The following is a 20,964-nucleotide window of genomic DNA, read 5'->3' as shown; positions in this document are numbered from 1 at the left end:
CCAGTTGTACGACGACTTTGCTAGCGACTACACTGACGAAGCCTTTCTCTCATTTGCCGAGAGACAGTTAGAATAGCCTTCAGCTAAGTCCATGGCTACGACCTAGCAAGGCGCCATTAGCCTTACATAGCAATTGATACTTATCGTATAAAGCTTGTCTCATCAAGAACGATGTATACAACAAGGATGGATTAAAAGTTAAGTATTTCCGCAGCTACGTACTTTTCTTTATAGCATTCATTACGTATCCTGTTTCAGACCTATCTCTGGCCTGCGTCAGTAACGCGTGCCTTTCGGCTACTTCCAAGTGGCGTGGTTGTCTTACTACGCCACAACACAAAGTCTGTTAATTCTCAACGTGCAGTCATAATCACGTTGGACACCTCTTCATGAGTATCACCGGAGTACAAATGCGCTGTCGTTTTACACCTTGTGAGTGTGATACTACTGCCAACTGTATGTGTGCATACCGCTACCCCACGACTTTTATCATCTCAGTGTATGTTCTCATTAAGTAATGAGCGCTGTCGACAGGGGACCTCAAATTGAATCCACGTTTCCAGATTTCCTGAAAGCTTTCGTTACCGTTCGCCACAAGCGGCTTCTAATCAAATTGCGTCCTTATGGAGTATCGTCTCAGTTATGGGACATTTCAGAAAAGGTCGTAGTTCGTAGGAATGGAAGGTCGTCGAGTAAAACAGAAGTCTCTGGCGTTCCCCAAGGAACTGTCTCTGATGTGATTTAGACAAGATTTCTGCGTGGTACAAAAACTGGCGATTGATGCTGAATAATGCAAAGTCTGAGGTCATCTACAGGCGTCCTAAAATAAATCTATTGATTACAATTCGTTTACACGATAAATCCCACAAATCTGAAGGCTGTCAGTTGAACTAAAATACCTATTTAATAAAATGAAACAGCTAAACACCTACAAGGCAAAGTTAAGGCGATGTTCACTGTGGTTGCCGTAGCGGTCGCGCGGTTCCAGACTGTAGCGCCTACAACCGCTCGGCCACCCCGGCCGGCAAACCTGTTGTCTCAAAGATAGAAGTATTTTATGCGATCTTGGCTGTTGAATGGTTTTTAGCAATTTTATGTAATAACTGAAACCTATTTGTTTTTCATGCGGCAATAAGATGCTTACTTCATCGTTTGATGTCCTTGCATCTGGTCCGTTACTGTGTTGACTAACAGTGTTACGGGCATATTCTTCCCTTAAATGTAAACTGTTCTCATCCTTATTTCCCTAAGAGAATATTATTGACAAAATGTTGATTATCCTTGTAATTCTTATCCAGTTAATACCTTTAAAGAGTGCAATTTTTAGTCAACTATTTGTGCTTAAGGGGCTGCTTCCTTGTGGTAAATGAACACAATTTCTCAAGAAAAAAAAATTATGTCCTCTTTAATTCTGAGCATTAGCCAACCTGCTGATCTCTATCTTGACGTTATTAACTGAGTCACATTACATAGTCTTGAGATTGGTATTAACTGATGACTTAAACTTTTAATCGATTAATTGTTTAAGGGGCTCCGGAAAGGCTCAAAATCATGAAAAGTTCAATTTTTACCATTTTGCGTTTTCTGAATCTGCAGACTATTACCTTTTAATAGGTATATAATTTATTCAATTCCGAAGACTACAACTATTTTAAAATTTTTTTTGAAATGTGTTCTACATGGGCGTGACCCACTGTGGCGCTGTTAAACTGCTGTCAAATGGTGTTATTATTAACGTCCGTGTTCATCAGGTACATTTTAGTGATGTGAGATAAAGTATGTGTTGTGGCTAACCTGTGATGGTTCAATATATATCGCTGGTGTGATTGTCGATTGTTTCATTGTTATTTACTCTGTCGTTATCTCGAAAATATTCGTAATTAATTCTGTTTCTTGAGTCTCTGTTTCGTTGAAGTATAATAATGAGTAAAAGTAAAGTTATTAGAAATCCTCTGAAGGCTTTTAAGAAAAGGAGAAATGTTGGAAAGCCAAAGGCATTTAGAAATATGGGAATGAAGATAGGTTCTAACATGGTACGAGCGATGCTTGCTTTAGACATGGAACGCCTTCGGGCTGCAGACAGGGCTGTAAAGAGTCTAGAAATACAAGCAAGAGTAAACAGGAGGAGGAACAAGAGGAAGCTGGAGGAGGAGTTTGCAGAGGATGAAGATAATCCATCCTATGGACCTGGCATGCACTAAAAAGTTAATCCAATCTTTGTCGCTCGATTCCCAAAACTTTTATTTTCTCATACTAATTACATGTTTTCTAAGGATCTTCCAAACATATTTGTTTCAAACTTTCAGTAAATGTTACACAGTACCTTCTGCATAATTTAAGATAGCCTTTTTCCAAAAAACTGTATATTTTTGAATATATAAATAAAAAAATTGCAAAAAAATGTTGTGTATTTTCATTACAATTGAAAAAAAATCATCTTTAATAACTGAACTAAAATTTTGTAAAATCCCTGTGTTAAGTTGTAGCCCATATTCCAATAAATAATCAGTAAAAAGTTCAACTTCCTACCTCAAATACTTTGTGAGGAAAGATGTAATTTATAAGCGTTATTTTAACATTGCAAGTATAAGGCGTTCCGGAGCCCCTTAATTAAATTGTTGCCTGTGAATGGTTATGATAAATTTGTTTCTGTCTGAAATGAAACGGTGAATGGTGCTGACCAGCCGTGGGTCAAGTACTTCCATGTGAGTGTTTCGTGTTTCGCTAGAAATTCTTTGGATCACGATTTGCCCCTTTCATATCTGCCGAGTGCAATGCGTGGAGCCACCCTTGTAGGAGCCTTACCAGAAGCAGGGCGCCTCCTGCGAGGAGCGCGGGCCGTCGCTGCCGTGCGAGGAGGCCAGGGAGGCGGCGCTGGAGCGCGCCTCGCGGCCCTGCTGACCGGCGGCCGTCTGCTGGGCGTCGTGCAGCCAGCACGCGGCCGTTCCAGCTCCAGGGGGGCCCGGCGTCAGCGGCGTGCACGTGCCCGCCGTCGACGAGCGCGACAGCGCGCCCAGCTTGCTCATGCAGCTCACGCACCTGCCACGGCACCACCACGCCGGTCATTCACAAAGGCCGCAGACAAAATACAGGCAACAATAAGAACGGAGGCCCATGGTGGAAATGCTCGGATTAAAAAGCTTACAAGGCTTCCTCCACTATTAGTCAGTCTAAACGTCTAAGAGACAATGACGGAAATAAGATCCAGGATTAAAATTCATGGTGAAAGAATGTTAACTATAAGATTCGCTGATGACACTGCTATCCTCGGTAAAAGCGAAGGAGAACTGCTGGACCTGCAGCAAACAATGAACATTCCAATGAGAACACTCTATGAACTGAAACGGAAGAAAGAAATGAACAGTAGCAGAAATTACATCAGTAACATCACGAAGTAATCAAAGGTAAGGAATTCTGCTACCTTGGAAGCAAAATAACACAGGACGCAAGAATCAAGGACACGAAAAGTACACCAGCACAGGCAACGGGACACTCCTGCTCAATAGAAGCTTACTAGTATCAACCAGTGGCCTTAATTTGAGGGAGTTGTTTCTGAAAATGCACACATGCAAGTGGAACATAAACTTTGGAGAAACCTGGACAGAAGAGAACCGAAGCATTTGAAATGTCACACTCTAGTATAATGTACACTACTGGCCATTAAAATTGCTACACCAAGAAGAAATGCAGATGATTAGCGAGTATTCATTGGACAAATATATTATACTAGAACTGACATGTGATTACATTTTCACGCAATTTGGGAGCATACATCCTGAGAAATCAGTACCCAGAACAACCACCTCTGGCCATAATAACGGCCTTGATACGCCTTGGCATTGAGTCAAACAGAGCTTGGCTGGCTGATCATGCAGCTTCAACACGATACCACAGTTCAACAGTTCATCAAGAGTAGTGACTGGCGCATTGCGACGAGCCAGTTGCTCGGCCACCATTGACCAGACGTTTTCAATTGGTGGGAGATCTGGAGAATGTGCTGGCCAGGGCAGCAGTCGAACATTTTCTGTATCCAAAAAGGCCCGTACAGGACCTGCAACATGCGGTCGTGCATTATCCTGCTGAAATTTAGGGTTTCGCAGGGATCGAATGAAGGGTAGAGCCACGGGTCGTAACACATCTGAAATGTAACGTTCACTGTTCAAAGTGCCGTCAATGCGAACAAGAGGTGGCCGAGACGCGTAACCAATGGCACCCATACCATCACGCCGGCTGATATGCCAGTATGGCGATGACGAATACACGCTTCCAATGTGCGTTCACCGCGATGTCGCCGAAGACGGTTGGGACCATCGTGATGCTGTAAACAGAACCTGGATTCATCCGAAAATATGACGTTTTGCCATTCGTGCACCTAGGTTCGTCGTTGAGTACACCATTTCAGGCGCTCCTGTCTGTGATGCAGCGTCAAGGGTAACCGCAGCCATCGTCTCCGAGCTGATAGTCCATGCTGCTGCAAACGTTGTCGAACTGTTCGTGCAGATGGTTGTTGTTTTGCAAACGTCCCCATCTGTTTGCTCAGAGATCGAGACGTGGCTCCACGATCCGTTACAGCCATGAGGATAAGATGCCTGTCATCTCGACTGCTAGTGACACGAGACTGTTGGCATCCAGCACGGCGTTCCGTATTACCCTCCTGAACCATATTGTGCCAACAGTCATTGGATCTCGACCAACGCGAGCAGCAATGTCGCGATACGATAAACCGCAATCACGATAGGCTATAATCCGACCTTTATCAAAGTCGGAAACGTGATGGTACGCATTTCTCCTCCTTACACGAGGCATCACAACAACGTTTCACCAGGCAATTCCGGTCAACAGCTGTTTGTGTACTAGAAATCGGTTGGAAACTTTCCTCAACTCAGCACGTTGTAGGTGTCGCCACCGGCGCCAACCTTGTGTGAATGCTCTGAAATGCTAATCATTTGCATATCACAGCATCTTCTTCCTGTCGGTTAAAATTCGCAAGTCATCTTTGTGGTGTAGCAATTTTAATGTCCAGTAGTGTATGTTGTTTGGGCCGCTCGCCCTGCAGCCCTGCAAACACAGTCACACCGTTGGTATGCGAGCGGCCTAAGCCAAAAGGGGCTACATCAGCAGACGGCAGAACTTCTGCCTCACATGCTGACTAGGCCAGCAGGCAGCTTCCGTGGGACACGTGATCGCCAATAGTCCCTCTAGTATCTCGAGAAGGCCTGGGAATTTAGAGCAGCTCAATGCATCTCTCAGCTAGTCTTCTGCCGAGCTCTGAGCCAGATGCAGACAGCACCTGCAATTCTTCAGAGTCTAGATTGAAATCTTCGCTGTGCATGACGCTATGCTACTCGTCAGCCACCGCCGATCGAGGGAGCCGCCAGTTTCTGTCACTACCATAAGCAGGAGTTGGCGTCTGCTTCGGATAACCAGGAACTTCGTACTGGTCGTTGATATTTTCTTTTTCTACTTCCAGTTGAATATCAAGTTATGACTATTACATCATTCCAGCCTTCAGCCCAAGTTCAAACTGGTCTAAATTCAGTGCCAATCACGAACTTTCACAAACTAATGTAGTGATTAACTTTTCTCCAGCGGAAGATTAATTTCGTTGCACTTTTCAATAAAACTGTTCCGTATTGTTTAACCTGGCTGGATTCTCATTGCTCCCCAACCATCGCACAGCTAGTGTGTTGGCCACAAAGATTTTTCTGCCTCCAGCGCCTCTGTTCGCTCTGCTTCCACTTCGAAGTTTTGTCCCATATCTGTTGTCGATGAGTATTTTCTGGGTCTCCTGTTGTACCTCCCATGCCAAAAGACGTCACCCACAGTGTCATGGGTCACCAGTTATACGAGCGGCCGCAATCTTCCTGAGTCTTTGAGATGGGCACCATCCTCTCATCTTTCTCATGGGCAATAGGTGTGGTGTATGGGTCGTTTGCCGAGCAGAGCTGCAGTCCTTCCCATGTCTGTAGTATACAAGCGGCCTACACCAGTGAGCAACAAATCTTTAAACAAACATGCTCAGTAGGCCACCAGGTGGCAGCCCTTGTTCCACCACTGGTCGTCAGCTCTGCCGCAAGGCATATTATCACAAGTACCTTGTCTAGTATGTTGGGCTTGGGAGTTTAGAATGGACTCAATGCAAGTTCAATGCTGTCTTCAGTCGAGCTCTGAGCCAGGCGCCAAATGTACCCACAGTTCTTCAATCAGTACCTCGATTACAGACTCTGCTACTTACAATGCCAAGCCATTTGCTGTCCAACGCCGACTGAGGTAGCCACGAACGTCTTTCAACAGCATCGCTAGGACCTGCATTCTGCATAAGTGGGAGCAAGGACTTATTATTGGCCATCTAACTTCACTACATTATTTTGCTCTACTTCTAAATGAAAATTATACTTTGACTGTTTCATCATTACAACCTTCAGCCTAAGTTCAGACTTTTGTAAGTTTAGTGCTGATGGTGTCACTGAATGACAGTGGTTCCATTCACCATTGACTCGTGCTGCATGAACTCTAGCCATCTATTTCTCATCACGTTCCATGTGTGTGCTTACAACTGCAGGGACAAAAATGAAAAAAGTAGGTTCAGTATCGAGACGACAGTTAACTCTCCTGCGCCAACTCGTAAGTAATGCACACAGTCGTGAGTTATCAACATGTGCCCCCAGTAATGCTTTCCCTCCAGGAACGTAGCACAAGGACACAAGCATGAACTATCCGTACAGCTGTGAGGAGGGATTTAAGACGAAAGCGGGACAAGTCGATGCCTAGGGCGCCAAGCGGAGAGGGGCGTCAGAGGTCCACAAGTGCAAATTTGTATACGCGGTATATCGTAATTAGCAGCGAAAAGAGACAGAGGTGAAAGTATACGATATTAAAAGCAAAGATGTTCCAATAAACATTTGCGAGGGGAATGCGAGAGTGTGGTTATATGAGCTGCCACTGATTCAGTATTGTAATAATGATCTACAGTCGTGGGATGGTGAAGAACTGAAAGCTACATGCCTGATTCTTGAGACTGTGCCAACTGATGGTGATGAAGGTGACACCAACAGAAAGGAATTAAACGATGGAATTTTGATATTACCGGCCATACTTCCTGCTGGAAGTTATCTACAGAGCTCAAAATCTTATATCACAAAAAGCAATTTCATTGGCAGTTTTTCCAATAGTTTAGATGCTTACTACTCCTCCTGATGTTAGCAGTATACGCAGCTAGAGGTGAAACAAGTTTTTCAATACTCGGGCTGGGAAAGACATATATTATGTGAGTACATCCACAAGAATGATTGAGAGGATTGTCAGCTTTAGCTATTGAAATGATACCTTCAAGTCAATAGATTCAGGATGTGCTCAGAAATATTTTCCTAAGTTAAATGTTACAACATTTCAATGTCAGTGCATACACTGAACAACTGTAGGAATTGCACATGACTTTATTAAAAGGCAACTTTTTTTTCTCATTTCAACTGTACACATAAAAATTTTGAGCGTGTTTATCAGTTTCCAACAACTTCAATCGTAAATTTTCTAAGGTTTAAGTACTGTAAGTAGGCTGTTTAGGTTTTCTTATTGGTAACGCCACGTAGCGCTCTGTATGAAAAATCACTGGCTGTGCTGTGTGCAGTCTGTGGCTAGTTTGCATTGTTGTCTGCCATTGTAGTGTTGGGCAGATGGATGTGAACAGCGCGTAGCGTTGAGCAGTTGGAGGTGAGCCGCCAGCAGTGGTGGATGTGGGGAGAGAGATGGCGGAGTTTTGAAATTTGTAAGACTGGATGTCATGAACTACTATATACAATATGACTTTTGTAAAATGAGCGGATACATAAGGAACAACAAAACAGTTGAAACAAAAAACTCTCCCAAACCTGGTTAAGCAAATGAAAGAAGATTAGGTGGGACATACACAGCCAGAGTAGGTGATTCTAACAGCAGCTACCGAAGGTAGGGTGGAAGGAGAAACAAAAAACGGGGATGACAAGGATGAAAAGAATAATTACGATACAGACGAACAGGAACAGGATCAGATGGAGACATTAATGGCGTCAGGAACCTGTCAACTATGCTAGACAGCTTCTGATTGTGATGACGATGACCTAAGAACCCAAGGAAATGCAAGTAATTTGTGAGGGGTTTGCGGTAAGGGGTGGTGTCATTCGGAGGGGAGGGGGGCGCAGACGTTACGACCATTGTGGGGTGAAAATCAGTAGGGCCATGCCTAGGAAACCACTGATGCGTTCAAATCAACCTTCGTGTCGACGATAGCATTGCTTCACAGTCGGGAAGACCTCGTTCAGTGCAAGGAGAGCGCGGCTGCCCTCGCGATGTGACGCTGGACGCTGGCTGACTCACCTCTCCAGAGCTCCGCCGGGCCCGCTGGAGCCGTGCCAGCCGCCCCCGCCCGACATGGCCGACTGGTCGTAGTGGTCGCTCACCGACGACGTGTCGCCGCAGCCGTAGTTGCTGTCCAGGTCCGAGTTGCGCGCCCCGCCGGAAGACTCGGTGGACAGCCAGTAGGGGGAGCTGCCGTCGCGGTGCAACCTGGACAACCAGCCACACGCATCGCGGTTTTTCACGTAAGGTGCCGCATTGTAACTGCTACTGAGCACGAGTGCGTCTGTCTACGTACGATATTTCTTAGAAATGTTCGTATTTATTTTGTACTACGTCCCTGTACGCTGCCACCTGTGGTAGTTTATATGGACATTCTTACACAGATTCATAATGAACAGGATGGTTCAAATGGTTCTGAGCACTATGGGACTTAACATCTGAGGTCATCAGTCCCCTAGAACTTAGAACTACTTAAACCTAACCAACCTAAGGACATCACACACATCCATGCCACGGCGGCCGGCATAATGAATAGGACTAAAGGAAAGTACTCTTGCGACTAAACAAATGACAAACATACTCTAGAAAATGAGATTCAAAGGTTATCTCTCACAGTGCAGATTGCCAAAAATGAAACAATGGAAAACCGCAGCTGTTGTTCACCGCTGGTCTTATTATTTAAAACGGTGGCATAGAATATGCGACATATCAACTATAATCGTTGTTCACAGAAATTTTCGACCAAGTTTGGTGAAGTGGCACCACTCCGCCACAACATCGTTGGATGTGCCAAGCAAATCGGAGAGACAGGATACATATCCAAGAAGCAAACCACTGGATGGCAAACTGTTGACAATGAAGTGGTCGGAAATATTCGTACGATCTACGGAAGAAGTCCCAGAAAATCCACAGTTCGTGCCAACAGAAAATGGAATGAGCTGCAATCAACAGTGTGGCATGTGCTGTGCAAGAGTCTGCAGTTCAAGGATTACATAACTGAATTGTTGCAGCCGCTAAAACCAGCTGATAATCCAAAATGGAGACAATTTTGCATTGATTGTCAAGGACAGATGGGGACATATGGTTCCGCAGATGGATTTCCATTCTCAGACAAAGCATAATTTGAGAATAATGGTTACAGAGAGCTCGCATTCCTCTCTGGAACGTGATCCTCCGAAGCAAATGTTTTCTGCGCAATACATTGCCACATACTCCTTGGTCCTTTCTTTTCGCAGACTCTATCGTTACAGGGATAACGTATCTCGATGTACTTTCTCTCTGGTTGACAGAAGAGGTACCCGACTTCATTTTGCAATAGTGCGCAGCGGCGCCACTTCGGCATAACCTCGTGTGTAATCATCTCAACTATCATCTTCCACAACGCTGAATTCGTCACGCTGGCCGAATGACGTGCCGTTCATACTGTGACCCCCCTAGTTCGCCTGACTTTGCACCAATGGGTTTTTTTCCTTTGGGGATGTGTGAATGAAACCGTAAACAGATGCCCATTTCCGCAGCACTTACAGCGGCTATAGCACTGGATAGTCGGCGTAGATGGTGCAGTTAACTAAACTGAGTGGGCTACATTAGAATGGGTCTGTTAGTAAACGCAATACCGGACAGACATAAGCTATTTAGCAAATGGAGCAAACATCGAACATCTGTATGCGTCCATATGAACTGTGAGAGTTGGCCTTTCACTCCATATGTCTATTAATGTGCCCATATGTACACGTATATTATGTACATTATACGTATGTATATTAAATAAATATATTTCTGGAATAAAGTCGTTACTATAATTAGAGCAATACTTTCTTTTTGTTCCGTTCATTTTGAATCACTCTGTATTTTTGTCACGAATTTATGATGTGCACACAAATTACTGAGAAATTGTTACAACAATCATTATATTACGTAAATAAGAGGGTTGCCCAGAAAGTAGTGCACCACATTTTTTATTCTCAGCCGAAAACAACGCTACGAGTACGAAACGTTATGTATGTATTATTTGAAGTCTCGTAAGTGAGCGCGCCAACTTTCCGTCACTTCCAACGGATAGCGTAGCTGCAGGACAGTTTCAAAATTGCGTCTGTAGTGATGTACGTTACAAGCAGCGTGACGTCATTGAATTTCTCACTGCAGAGAAAGAAAGTGTGTGGTATATTCACATACTCCTTTGCATGGTCTATGGAGCACCTGCTGTCGGCATAAGTACAGTCAGTCGCTGGACACGGAGGGTGTGTTCATCAGAAGACGGTTCGGCGGAGCTCCACGATTTGCAGCGGTCGGGGAGACCCTTCGGACTTCCACTTGTTTTGGGACATTAAAGGATGGCATTCGTGGAAGACATTTTGAGGACGATGAGGATGTGATTCACACAGTGAAGCACTGGTTCCGCCACCAGGACAAGGATTGGTACCGACAGGGCATACACGCCCTGGTTTCGCGTTAGAGGAAGGCCATAGAACGGGAAAAATAGGGTGTATAGATAAAACACCACTCTTTCGTGTGTCTAATTCTCATTATGTTCAATAAAGAATTGTTGAAGAAAAAAAATGTGTTGCATACTTTACAGGCAACCGTCGTATTTATACATCATTACTCATGAGTATCTCCGGAGTTTCTTAAGATGACAGCGAAAACAACAACACATTCGGTAAAAAGACACTCATCAGCATCTCTCCAAATTTTAACTTACATTACAGTTGCTCAGTATGGGCAGCATATTGCCTGGGAACGCGCGACAGTAGTCCACTCTGGAAATCGTGACAAAAAATAAAAACACCTACAGCCTTTCTTATTTTATTTTGTCGCTACCAGTTTCGACGCTTCATTGTGTCAGCTTCAGGCTGTTTTGATGCGGTACAGGTTGATACGATCCCCATGCATAACGCATCAGTTGCCAGCATTACTGGATTTGCAGATAATGTGTCAGCACTCCAACCATCAACTGTCAACAGTCCTGCTAAAAGGATGGACATACAAAAATACTCTGGAAATCTCTTCACTGGGTTGCCTATCAGATGGTGGGAATTCATTTGATGCACTATTAAGTGTACGATTTGTACAAGTGTTTTGTCATACCTGCCTCCTAATGCAAGTACATCATGGTGCATTAATCGAAAGCTGGGTAGATACTCTATCCTCTGATATGAGACACTTTCCTGTATACCTTGTATTTTTCGCACATTGGTCTTCTGAAACCCCACAGGCATTTATGAATAACCCTGTATAAGTTGTCAACATCATTTTCTCTTCAAATAAAAGTAGAACTGTACTAAACATTACTTTCTTACTGGTTAATATTAAACTTGAAATAAAAGAAACATCACGTACCTGCATAAGTCATCTGAGCATAGATCAGACAGAGCCGGTGTTGCCAGAACGGAAGACACCTCAGATGTTCGGGGTAGCATCTGCCGCCGGGGACTGTCCATCACTGCAAGGGAAAATGAAATGAAAATCGTCAGTCAGTGAGCTAAGTCAATCAAAAAGTCGTATACAGGAGCAATTTCGGAGTTTTCTTCAAGCAGACACGTGTCAGATATGCGAGATATAGTACATACAATGCTGTCAGATGTTTGTACGTTGATAATCGGCTGTGGCTCCGGCAATACTGTTCATTTATGACACGAAAAGTAAGTAGCACATTCCACAGAGGTGGGATTACAAATTTCACTTCAAAAAACAAAATTTATGACTGACATCAAAGATGCACATTCTGATCACAAAATTGGTAATAACTACATCTCTCGAGTAAAAGAATTTAAATATTTAGGTGAATAGATTGCAGAAAATTGTAATGAAAGGAAATCTGTCTGATCAAGAGTCCAGAAAATGGAGACGGCGTTTCAATCAACAAAAAGCATTTACAACTAAAAGAGTCTCTCGTGGAACTGCAAAATACAACACTAGACAACAGTAATTAAACCCGAAGCTCTCTACGCATCTGAGACACTAAACCTTCAACACAGAACACTAAAAGAGGAATTAGAAGTGAAAGAACGTAAAATAATGAGGAAACTCCTAGGACCAAGAACTAAAGATGGTGTGCATTATCCAAAACCCAATGCAGAAATATACAAAAATATCTCCAAAATAACAGACACAATGCGCATGAGAAGAATCCAATTCATGGGGCATTTAGAAAGAATGGACTCTAAGAGGTTAACGCACAAAATCCATACTTTTTAAAGAACAAAACTATAAGACCGAACTGGTACAAACAGACGAAAAAAGACCTGAGAGAATTAGGGTCTCCAAATCTACATGATAGAAATGAAATCAGAAAAATCACAAACACACGGGGTTTTGAGGACGAAGAGAGAAAAACTAACCGACATACATGGTCTACGCAACGAAAGCTAGCCTACTCGTTGTTTATGAAGGAATACTGGGCGAAAAGGAAGGCCAACAAATGTTCATTTACGCGTGGTCCTAAGTGATCCATCCGCGAAGAAGAAGAAGAACAAGAAGAAGAAGATGACAATCTTAGCTGTTGAAAACGGTCATCAGGAATAAATAGTATTGAATACGCTCTTGGCTATTAAATTTTCTTCAATTTTAAAAGTGGATACTTAAGAACACGCAGAAAACGTGACAAGGTCTTCTATGACTATCATGACCGATACAGACTGGCCCAAAGGATTTTACGTCTCGTTGATGAAGTCAGTTGTTACGATTCCAGAAAGTCTGAATTCTAATTTTGTGCTTCAGATGGATTATGTACCACGGCTACGTGTTACTACCAGCAGAGAAGTGACAGGCACGTCTACTGCACTACCGTGCAGCGGCCAGTCTGATACTTACTGGACATGTTCCTGGTGACGGGTCGCCTCCTGACTGCCACCTTGCCCTGGGCCGCCATCTGGAAGGTCCTGGTGATCTCGTCGCCCTGGTCTGTGACGCACACGTGCACTCCCTCGCCTTTCCCGCAGCGGGAGCCACCCTCAAACACGAACCTGCCCTCCACCACGCCATAGCGCCTGCAACAAAAATAAATAAATTTATTCGTTTTGTGGAACGTACTTGACTGCATTAATCGTGCATTACGGTGAATCTTAGTGTCAACATCAAATGAAAATTAAGACATCTGCAGTCGTCTCTTTTGCATTAAATTTGTTTACAGAACCAGTTTCGGTGTTCCACTATACGCCCTTCAGGTCCCCTAGACTTAGAACTGTGTAAACCTAACTAACCTAAGGACATCACACGTATCCATGCCCAAGGCAGGATTCGAACCTACGACCGTAGCAACCGCGTGGTTCCACACTGAAGCGCCTAGAACCGCTCGGCCACAGCGGCCGGCAGTCCAATCTCGTTTAGAGACATAACAGGAGCCAATATTAAATAACCGGTGTCTGTAAGTCTGTGGTTTACACGACGCTAACACTTCGTTCATATTGTCCCGTTTTAGAACTGCTGTCTTTGGAGGGCCGCTTCAATCTGCGTGCTCAACTGCCTAACTGGCTAACTTCAACGGGAATTAACTCGGAATTCACCTGCTGTGCCAATCTCTTCATCTCAGAGTAGCACTTGTAAACAGCGTCCTCAATTATATGCTGCATGTATCCCAAACTCTGTCTTCCTCTACAGTTTTTAGCGTTTACAGCTCCCACTAATATCGTGGAAGTAATTCCATGATGTCTTACCTGACGCCCTACCATCCAGACCCATCTTCTTATCAGTGTTTCCCATACATTCCTTTCCTCGCCGATTCTGCAGACTTCTTCTTCCTTCCTTACCTTATTAGTCCACCTAATTTGCAACATTCTTCTGTAGCACTGCATCTCAAATGCTTCGAAACTCCTCCGTTCTGGTTTTCCCACGGTCCATGTGTCACTGCCACACAACACTGTGGTCCAAGCGCACATTCTTACCAATTTCTTCGTCAGATTAAGACCTATGTTTGATACCAGTAGACTTCTCTTGGCCAAGAGTACTCTCTTTGTCAGTGGTAATATGCTTTTTATGTCCTCCACGCTACGTTCGTCATGAGTAATTTTGCTGCCTAGGTGACAGAATTCCTTGAATAGTTTCACTTCAGGATCACCAATCCTCATGTTTAGTCGCTCGCTGTTCTCGTTTCTGTTACTTCTCATTACTTTCGCCATTCTTCCATTTACTCTCAGTCCATATTCTGTACTCATTAGATTTTTCATTCCATTCAACACCTCCTGTAACCCTTCTTCACTTTCACTAAGGATAATAATGTCATCGACGAATTTTATTATTGACATCCTTTCACCCTGAATTTTCATTTAACTCTTCAACCTTCCTTTTATTTCCGTCATTGTTTCTTCGGTGTATAGATTGAAAAGCACGGGCGAAAGACTACATCGCTGTCTTACAGCGTCTTAAACCCCAGAAATTCCTTCTTGAATTGTTTTTGTTCCCTCTTGGTTCTTGTACATATTGTATATTACTCTTCTTTCCCTATAGCTTATCCTTATTTTTCTCAGAATTTCGAAAATTTTGCACAATTTTACAACGTCGACAGATCCTATGAAAACATCAGAAATGTCTCTAAGTAGCCGTAATCTTTCCTAAAGTCAAACTGACCATTATCTGATCTCACCCTGTATACCACCTAATTTAGATCCTCACTCTAAGATGTTCATTGTGCATAGCAGTGTCCAGGTGTGTAGGATATACCGAGCGACGCAGTTCACACCGGCGGACAAGGACGACTTGTATTCTTTGTCTGTGCGCTTGCGTCTTTTAGAAGTTATGCTGCAATCGTAAAGTCGGGAAAAATGAATTTTTCAGGGTTTTTAAAATGCTAATCTTATAAAAAGTATTTTGTTTGTTTACTTACTGTAAGTAAACAAACAAAATACCATTTCTAACATTAGCATTTAAAAATCTCTCAAAAACTCATTTTGTACGATTTTCCGATTGCAGTCTAAGACGCAGGAGAGAAACAAAAGCACACATGCAAAACGTCACCAAACTTATTCATGTAACCAACGCACAACTGCACTTGAAAATGAGAGTAAATTCTCGAAACGCGTCGTGCGAAGCAGCAAAAAATAAGTTACTGGTGCAGTTTTCGTTATTTAAATCATGATAATCACTAGAAGAGAATTAATTGGATTATCTGAAATATGGTCTTACAGAAATATATTAGAATTACGAGTTTAACAGCTTGCTGAAGAACACAGTCTTACGTAAATTAATCCTATTTCAAGAACAGAAATCTAATTTTGTCGAGAGGAAGTTTTGGAAATCACTAAAAGGAAACAGCATAAAACTTGCAAATTAGAATGTGGAACCATTTGAAACATACGCTTGTTGGCGAGAAAGTAAAGGCCGATTTCACCCCAAGACCGACGCCGATTTCCTACCATCGTGATCGAAAGCGTGCCAGTTATACCCTTCCCCAGTCTCAGTGTGAACCGAGTTTTGTTGCCCAGCGGTCACGTGTCTTTGTTCGGTAACATTTCGAAAATCCGGCACCCATCAAAAATCCCACCAAATGCAAAGTGTGCGGTGTAATTCGTTTTCTGAATGCACGAAATGTTCGTCCTTTCATACGAGGATAATCCCAAAAGTAAGGTCTCCTACTCTTTTTATAAGTACGTAGACCTGTTTATTTCTACAGTGCTTTACATCAGTTTACAGCTTTAACATTTAGCTATTTTCGACATAATCACCATTTTTGTCGATGAATTTTTGTAGACGCTGTGGCAGTTTTTGTATGCCCATTTGATACCAGCTCGCCGCCATGTCGTCCAGAAAGTCATGAACCTCTTCTTTCTCAGGTGTAGTGTGGTATGCCCAGGTTTCGCCACCCGTCACTATTGAGTCCAGAAAGTTGTCCTGTTCGGCTACAAGGCGGTGATGAAATGTGCAGGAAGCATCAACTCGTTGCCGCATGTGGTCCTCAATCAGCATGTGTGGCACCCATCTAGCGCACACCTTCCGGTAGTTCAATGTCTCTGTTAAAATTCTGTGAGTGGTGCTTTGGTGAACCTCAGGAATCAACGTGCAGAGATCATCCAGGGTGATCCGCCGATATTCACGCATACTTTGCTCAACCTGCAACACTGTCTCCTCAGAAATTGACGGTCTCCCGCTCCTTTGTTCGCCGTGAATTTCGGCTCGACCAGCTGCAACCTCTCTACACCACTTACGTTTTTGACATCCATGCACGACTCACCATACACTTCTGTCAATTGGTGATGGATTTCAATCGGCGCAGTGCTCTTTGCGTTCAAAAACTGAATAACTGCGCGCAACCCGCACTTGGCGGTAACATCCAACGGGAGCTCCATTCTTAACGGCTGCCAAGCCAAGAGTGAGCGCCTCAGCGCGGCGTGCGCATGTTTACAGACAGTAAGTGAAGCACTCTTCATAAGTGTGACCAACTGCCACACAAACAGAGTTCTGTACTTATAAATGAATAGGAGAGCTTAATTTTGGGATTACCCTCGTATTTTACACGGAAATGAAGAATGTTTATGGTGATAGCGTAATGAATGAGTCCTCAATGAGGTAACGGTGCATTACGTTAGATCTGGGAAGAGCCAGTCTACACGACGAACATCGGTGTGGGAGGCCGTCAGTCTTTACGCCATCAGCTCGAACACAGCAAGAAGTTCCCGTCTTACGTGGCACCAAGTTATTTTCATTTATTTACGATACTGAAGAAACTTTTTGGTGTAAAATAGTTTGCAAACAATGATGATCTCTAACAATCAGTGATATTCCGACTCAAATCTTTGGTGGTAGAGGATTAAAAAATGAGAAATGAAAGACTGGTCCCACGTTACACTAAGTGCCTTGGCAGCTATTACGAGTAAATTGAAAAATAGAGATAGTTATTTTATTTACGAAGTATTGTTCTGATGCCTTCTGTTTTTATTTCGTTATGCCAAAACGGTTTTTATTTTCTGGATGAGTCTCGTAGGACTCTCACGTACTATTATAAAAGTTTCTAATAGTAGTCGAAGTATGAAAAACGGTAAATAATGGATAGAAGGAGAAAGAAATTTGAAATAAACAGCATCAGTAATTGAGTGAAGGAGAAAACTGTAAGAAGAAATGTAGTTGGCATTTAAGCACGAATTAGGCGACCCACAGTATATATGCAGGCATGAAAATACATGCGAAATAAGAGAAAATGATTCTACAGCAAATATAACTTATGAAGCATTTTATTGTGATGAAAATCAGCTGCCAAAGAATTATCTGTGATAGACAAAAATGCGAAACCCTACTACAGTAATCTTGAGCAATACGTGTGTAATCTGAAAAAAGGATGGTCCGAAGAATTTCATTTTTTTATGCCTTTAAAGAACTTCTCGTAGCATTTCTGTCGTACAGCCGTTCAAAGAGATCCGCCAGCAGAGATTATTTTAAATTAAAACGGTCGCCTTGTTTACTGCCGACACTTTGTCGAACTTAATTGAATCGTTTCTGGTAACTGGCAGCGCAATAGCCGCTGGAAGCGGCCTGGATACCAGACAGCACGATGCGATTAATTCCAATCAGATTGTCTGCCAGCACAAAATGTCGCAGAATAAAGAGGTAGAGCACGCGAGCGATTCGAACGCCATGCGTGGCTGAAAATAAACTACCGGCGTAACTAAAGGACGTAAGTGGATATATTAACACGCGGCCATATGCCACTGTATTACGTAAACACTCTGACGATTCCATTTTCCCTTAGGTCATTGCTTTTAACCGGTAATACGTATCAACGCGCAGCATTCCTGGTCTTTTAGAGTGCTCAAAATAACAAGACGTCTGTAGGTATTTTTACCATACTGTCAATGTATTCCGGAAGCATGAAACATCGCATTCACTTCGCCACTGGCAAGGTAATAAATTTTTTTACATTTAGGTACATCCTGAATTACAAGTAACGGATAAATCGTAATTATTACTACCACTTCCACTGTTTTTTCCCTATACCATTGTACTACGTCCAGCTGATTTCACAGAATATTCTCATCTTTGCTGATCGCTAGTGAAAACCTATTACTGACTTACTATCCCAGTTCATGGTTCATAGAGCAAGTCGAAGGTTGTCTATCTAAAGACTGTCAGGTGCTAATTTGATTCATCAGCATTTCATGACATTATTGGCCGAATTTAAACATTTAAAATGCTGTCATAAGCTACTAATTAAAAGGAATAATCATATGTTAAAGGATTAACGCAGCAAGACACATGACAGCCACAAACTGTGCATCTGTCTTGAGGTAAATATGCCCAAATTACCGAGACTATATTTTCCCAGTATTTGGGAATGAGAGCACTTAACTACTTCTAACAAACTTTAAACATAATTTCAACCCTTTATGAAACTTTTCCTAGCTGACTCCTGCCACAAAATAATAAAAGGGAAAGCTTTTATCTCTTACCACATTTTCGTTGTCCTTCCAGTAAAATTTCAGCATCAAGCACGACTTGTGCTTACTGTAAACTCTATTCGCAACACACAGCCCAAACAGATTCCACATACACCACTAAATGAATCTCCACAATTATAATGCTATAGGGCATACATTTCAGGAGATATGACATCACAAACACTGATTTTCGAGAAAAACTAGCTTTTATTAAAACAGAGTGCAAATTACTTAGATTAAACACACCCACTGTTTCAGAATTAGAGCACTTAGCGACTTACAACGAACATAATTTGAAACTTTTTTTACACATGCAAGTTCGATTCTTTAAAGAATCGGGGTTTGAAGATTGATAGTTCCAGCTGCATGAAGAAAATGCGAATAAAATGTTGATTTTACGTTCAGTACGTTAAATAACTGTGTTCCATGTTCTAATAGGACCTCAAAACAGCTCTCCGTCACTGACTTGTGGCGAACACAGCTGGTTGTCACCGGATGTCGTTGAGTGGTCAGCGTGGTTGAATGCAATTTGAGACGCCCGGTTTCGATTCATGGTCGGGTTGGAGATTTTTTCCGCTCGAGGACTGGGTATTATGTTTTCATGACCATAATTTCATCGTCATTGACACACAAGTCGCCAGAGTGCTCTCAAATAACAGGACTTGCACCAGCTACCTGAAGTCTCCCAAAGGGAACTCCCGGCCAAAATATGCCATACGCACATTCCATATACTAGTACATGCAGGAGAAGCATGCTGCTGAAAAAAAAAAATGGACTTCTTCACTGGTGTTGAATACAGCACTACCTTTGTCCACACCGCCAGAAAACAAAGCGATTAAGCTCAGTTGAACAGTTCTCCGGCCATGCTCCTCGACTATTCTCCACCGCTCGTTAGAAGTTGGTGTCATTTAATGCCACACAAAGCGTAGAAAATGGTGTGGTGGCCCCTCGTGCACAACCTCATCCGCTGCCCACGAGTGCGGGTAATTTCTTGCGTATACATTGATATTCAACCGACTGGTAATCTGTACGATTATATGAATCTGTGACCTGCACCTGTCGCTTTGCCTTCATGATCGTTCGCCGATTCGCACGTGCCCGCTGGTGATCAGTGTTTTATTTCATTTTTTTCTACCTATCAGACTGTTCTGTAAATAAAATGCGAGCTATGAACAGCGAGTCTTCACGTTTCTGTCTTAGAATCCAACAGTAACCCGCATCCTCGATTCTTTAAAGAATCGAACTCCCAAGCATAAACCGCGTGTGTGACGCATCTCATTGTTTATGACGCCATTTCACCTGATCTATGTGTCGTACATTGACATATTTTTGCAGATGGATTCAGCTGTATATGTCGATACTGCAAATCAAATACTTGTCAGCCGTCTAAATTTCCAGATTGTTATTTTATTGGGCTACCAGTTTCGGCCAATATATTACGCCGTCTTCATGACCCTGAAAGACGTGTAGGAAGATTCCAGCCTCGGTAACGGTCAAAATAGGCGCCAGCATTCAAAGACTGGTATCTGTAGATTTTTGAGACAACGATCCCTTCAAACATCAGCAGAGTCGGCAGGTGAGATAGGAATCTTTCTACACGTCGGTCAGGGGGCCTGAAGATGGCGCAATATATTGACTAAACTGGCCCCCCAATAAAATAACAATTTGGAAATTTAGACGCCTGACAGGTGTTGGATCTGAAATTCTGTACTTAACTGACGAGGTTCTGCAAGCATCTCTGGACATACAGAGATTTGCAAAATGGGTTGCGAGTGGCGTTAGCAATGATAAAGCAATAAAAAGTAAGTTTTTAAATGATAACTAAAATTATACGTCGCACCTGATACTGAAATTTTAATGCATGAACAGCGAAAATGTGGTAAGTGATAAACGCCGGCCGGTGTGGCCGAGCGGTTCTAGGCGCTTCAGTCTGAAACCGAGCGACCGCTACGGTCGCACGTTCGAATCCTGCCTCGGGCATTGATGTCTGTGATGTACTTAGGTTAGTTAGGTTTAAGTAGTTCTAACTTCTAGGGGACTGATGACCTCAGATGTTAAGTCCCATAGTGCTCAGAGCCATTTGAACCATTTTTGATAAATTTTTTTTATTATTATTATTATTTCGCGAATGGCGCCAGCGAGGAAATTTTTGAGAAGCTTTGAAATTATGTGTAAAGTCTGGTACAAATCGCTAAGCGCTCTCGTTCTCAAATACTAGATGAATATAGTATGGGTAATCTGCGCGCCTGAGTTACGGTTCCACAAAAC

At 42.9% G+C, this 20,964-nt stretch overlaps 1 protein-coding gene across 1 annotated transcript in view; it reads right to left on the bottom strand.

Moving 5' to 3' along the window:
* The window catches only part of LOC126237384 (uncharacterized), a 451,256-nt gene that overhangs the window by 23,881 nt on the left and 406,411 nt on the right, over positions 1-20,964 (bottom strand). Inside the window, exons 6-9 of the mRNA XM_049947466.1 lie at positions 13,147-13,322; positions 11,674-11,776; positions 8,353-8,541; positions 2,806-3,039 (exon numbers count right to left, since the gene is read on the bottom strand). Of these exons, the coding sequence (XP_049803423.1) occupies positions 2,806-3,039; positions 8,353-8,541; positions 11,674-11,776; positions 13,147-13,322 (702 nt within the window). The remainder of the gene's footprint in view (positions 1-2,805; positions 3,040-8,352; positions 8,542-11,673; positions 11,777-13,146; positions 13,323-20,964) is intronic.

The sequence above is a fragment of the Schistocerca nitens genome, chromosome 2 (assembly GCF_023898315.1).
Source record: "Schistocerca nitens isolate TAMUIC-IGC-003100 chromosome 2, iqSchNite1.1, whole genome shotgun sequence".
In the NCBI taxonomy this organism is placed as follows: domain Eukaryota; kingdom Metazoa; phylum Arthropoda; class Insecta; order Orthoptera; family Acrididae; genus Schistocerca; species Schistocerca nitens.
The sequence above is the reverse complement of the archived record's forward strand: the minus strand, read 5'-3'. Positions and strand labels throughout refer to the sequence as shown.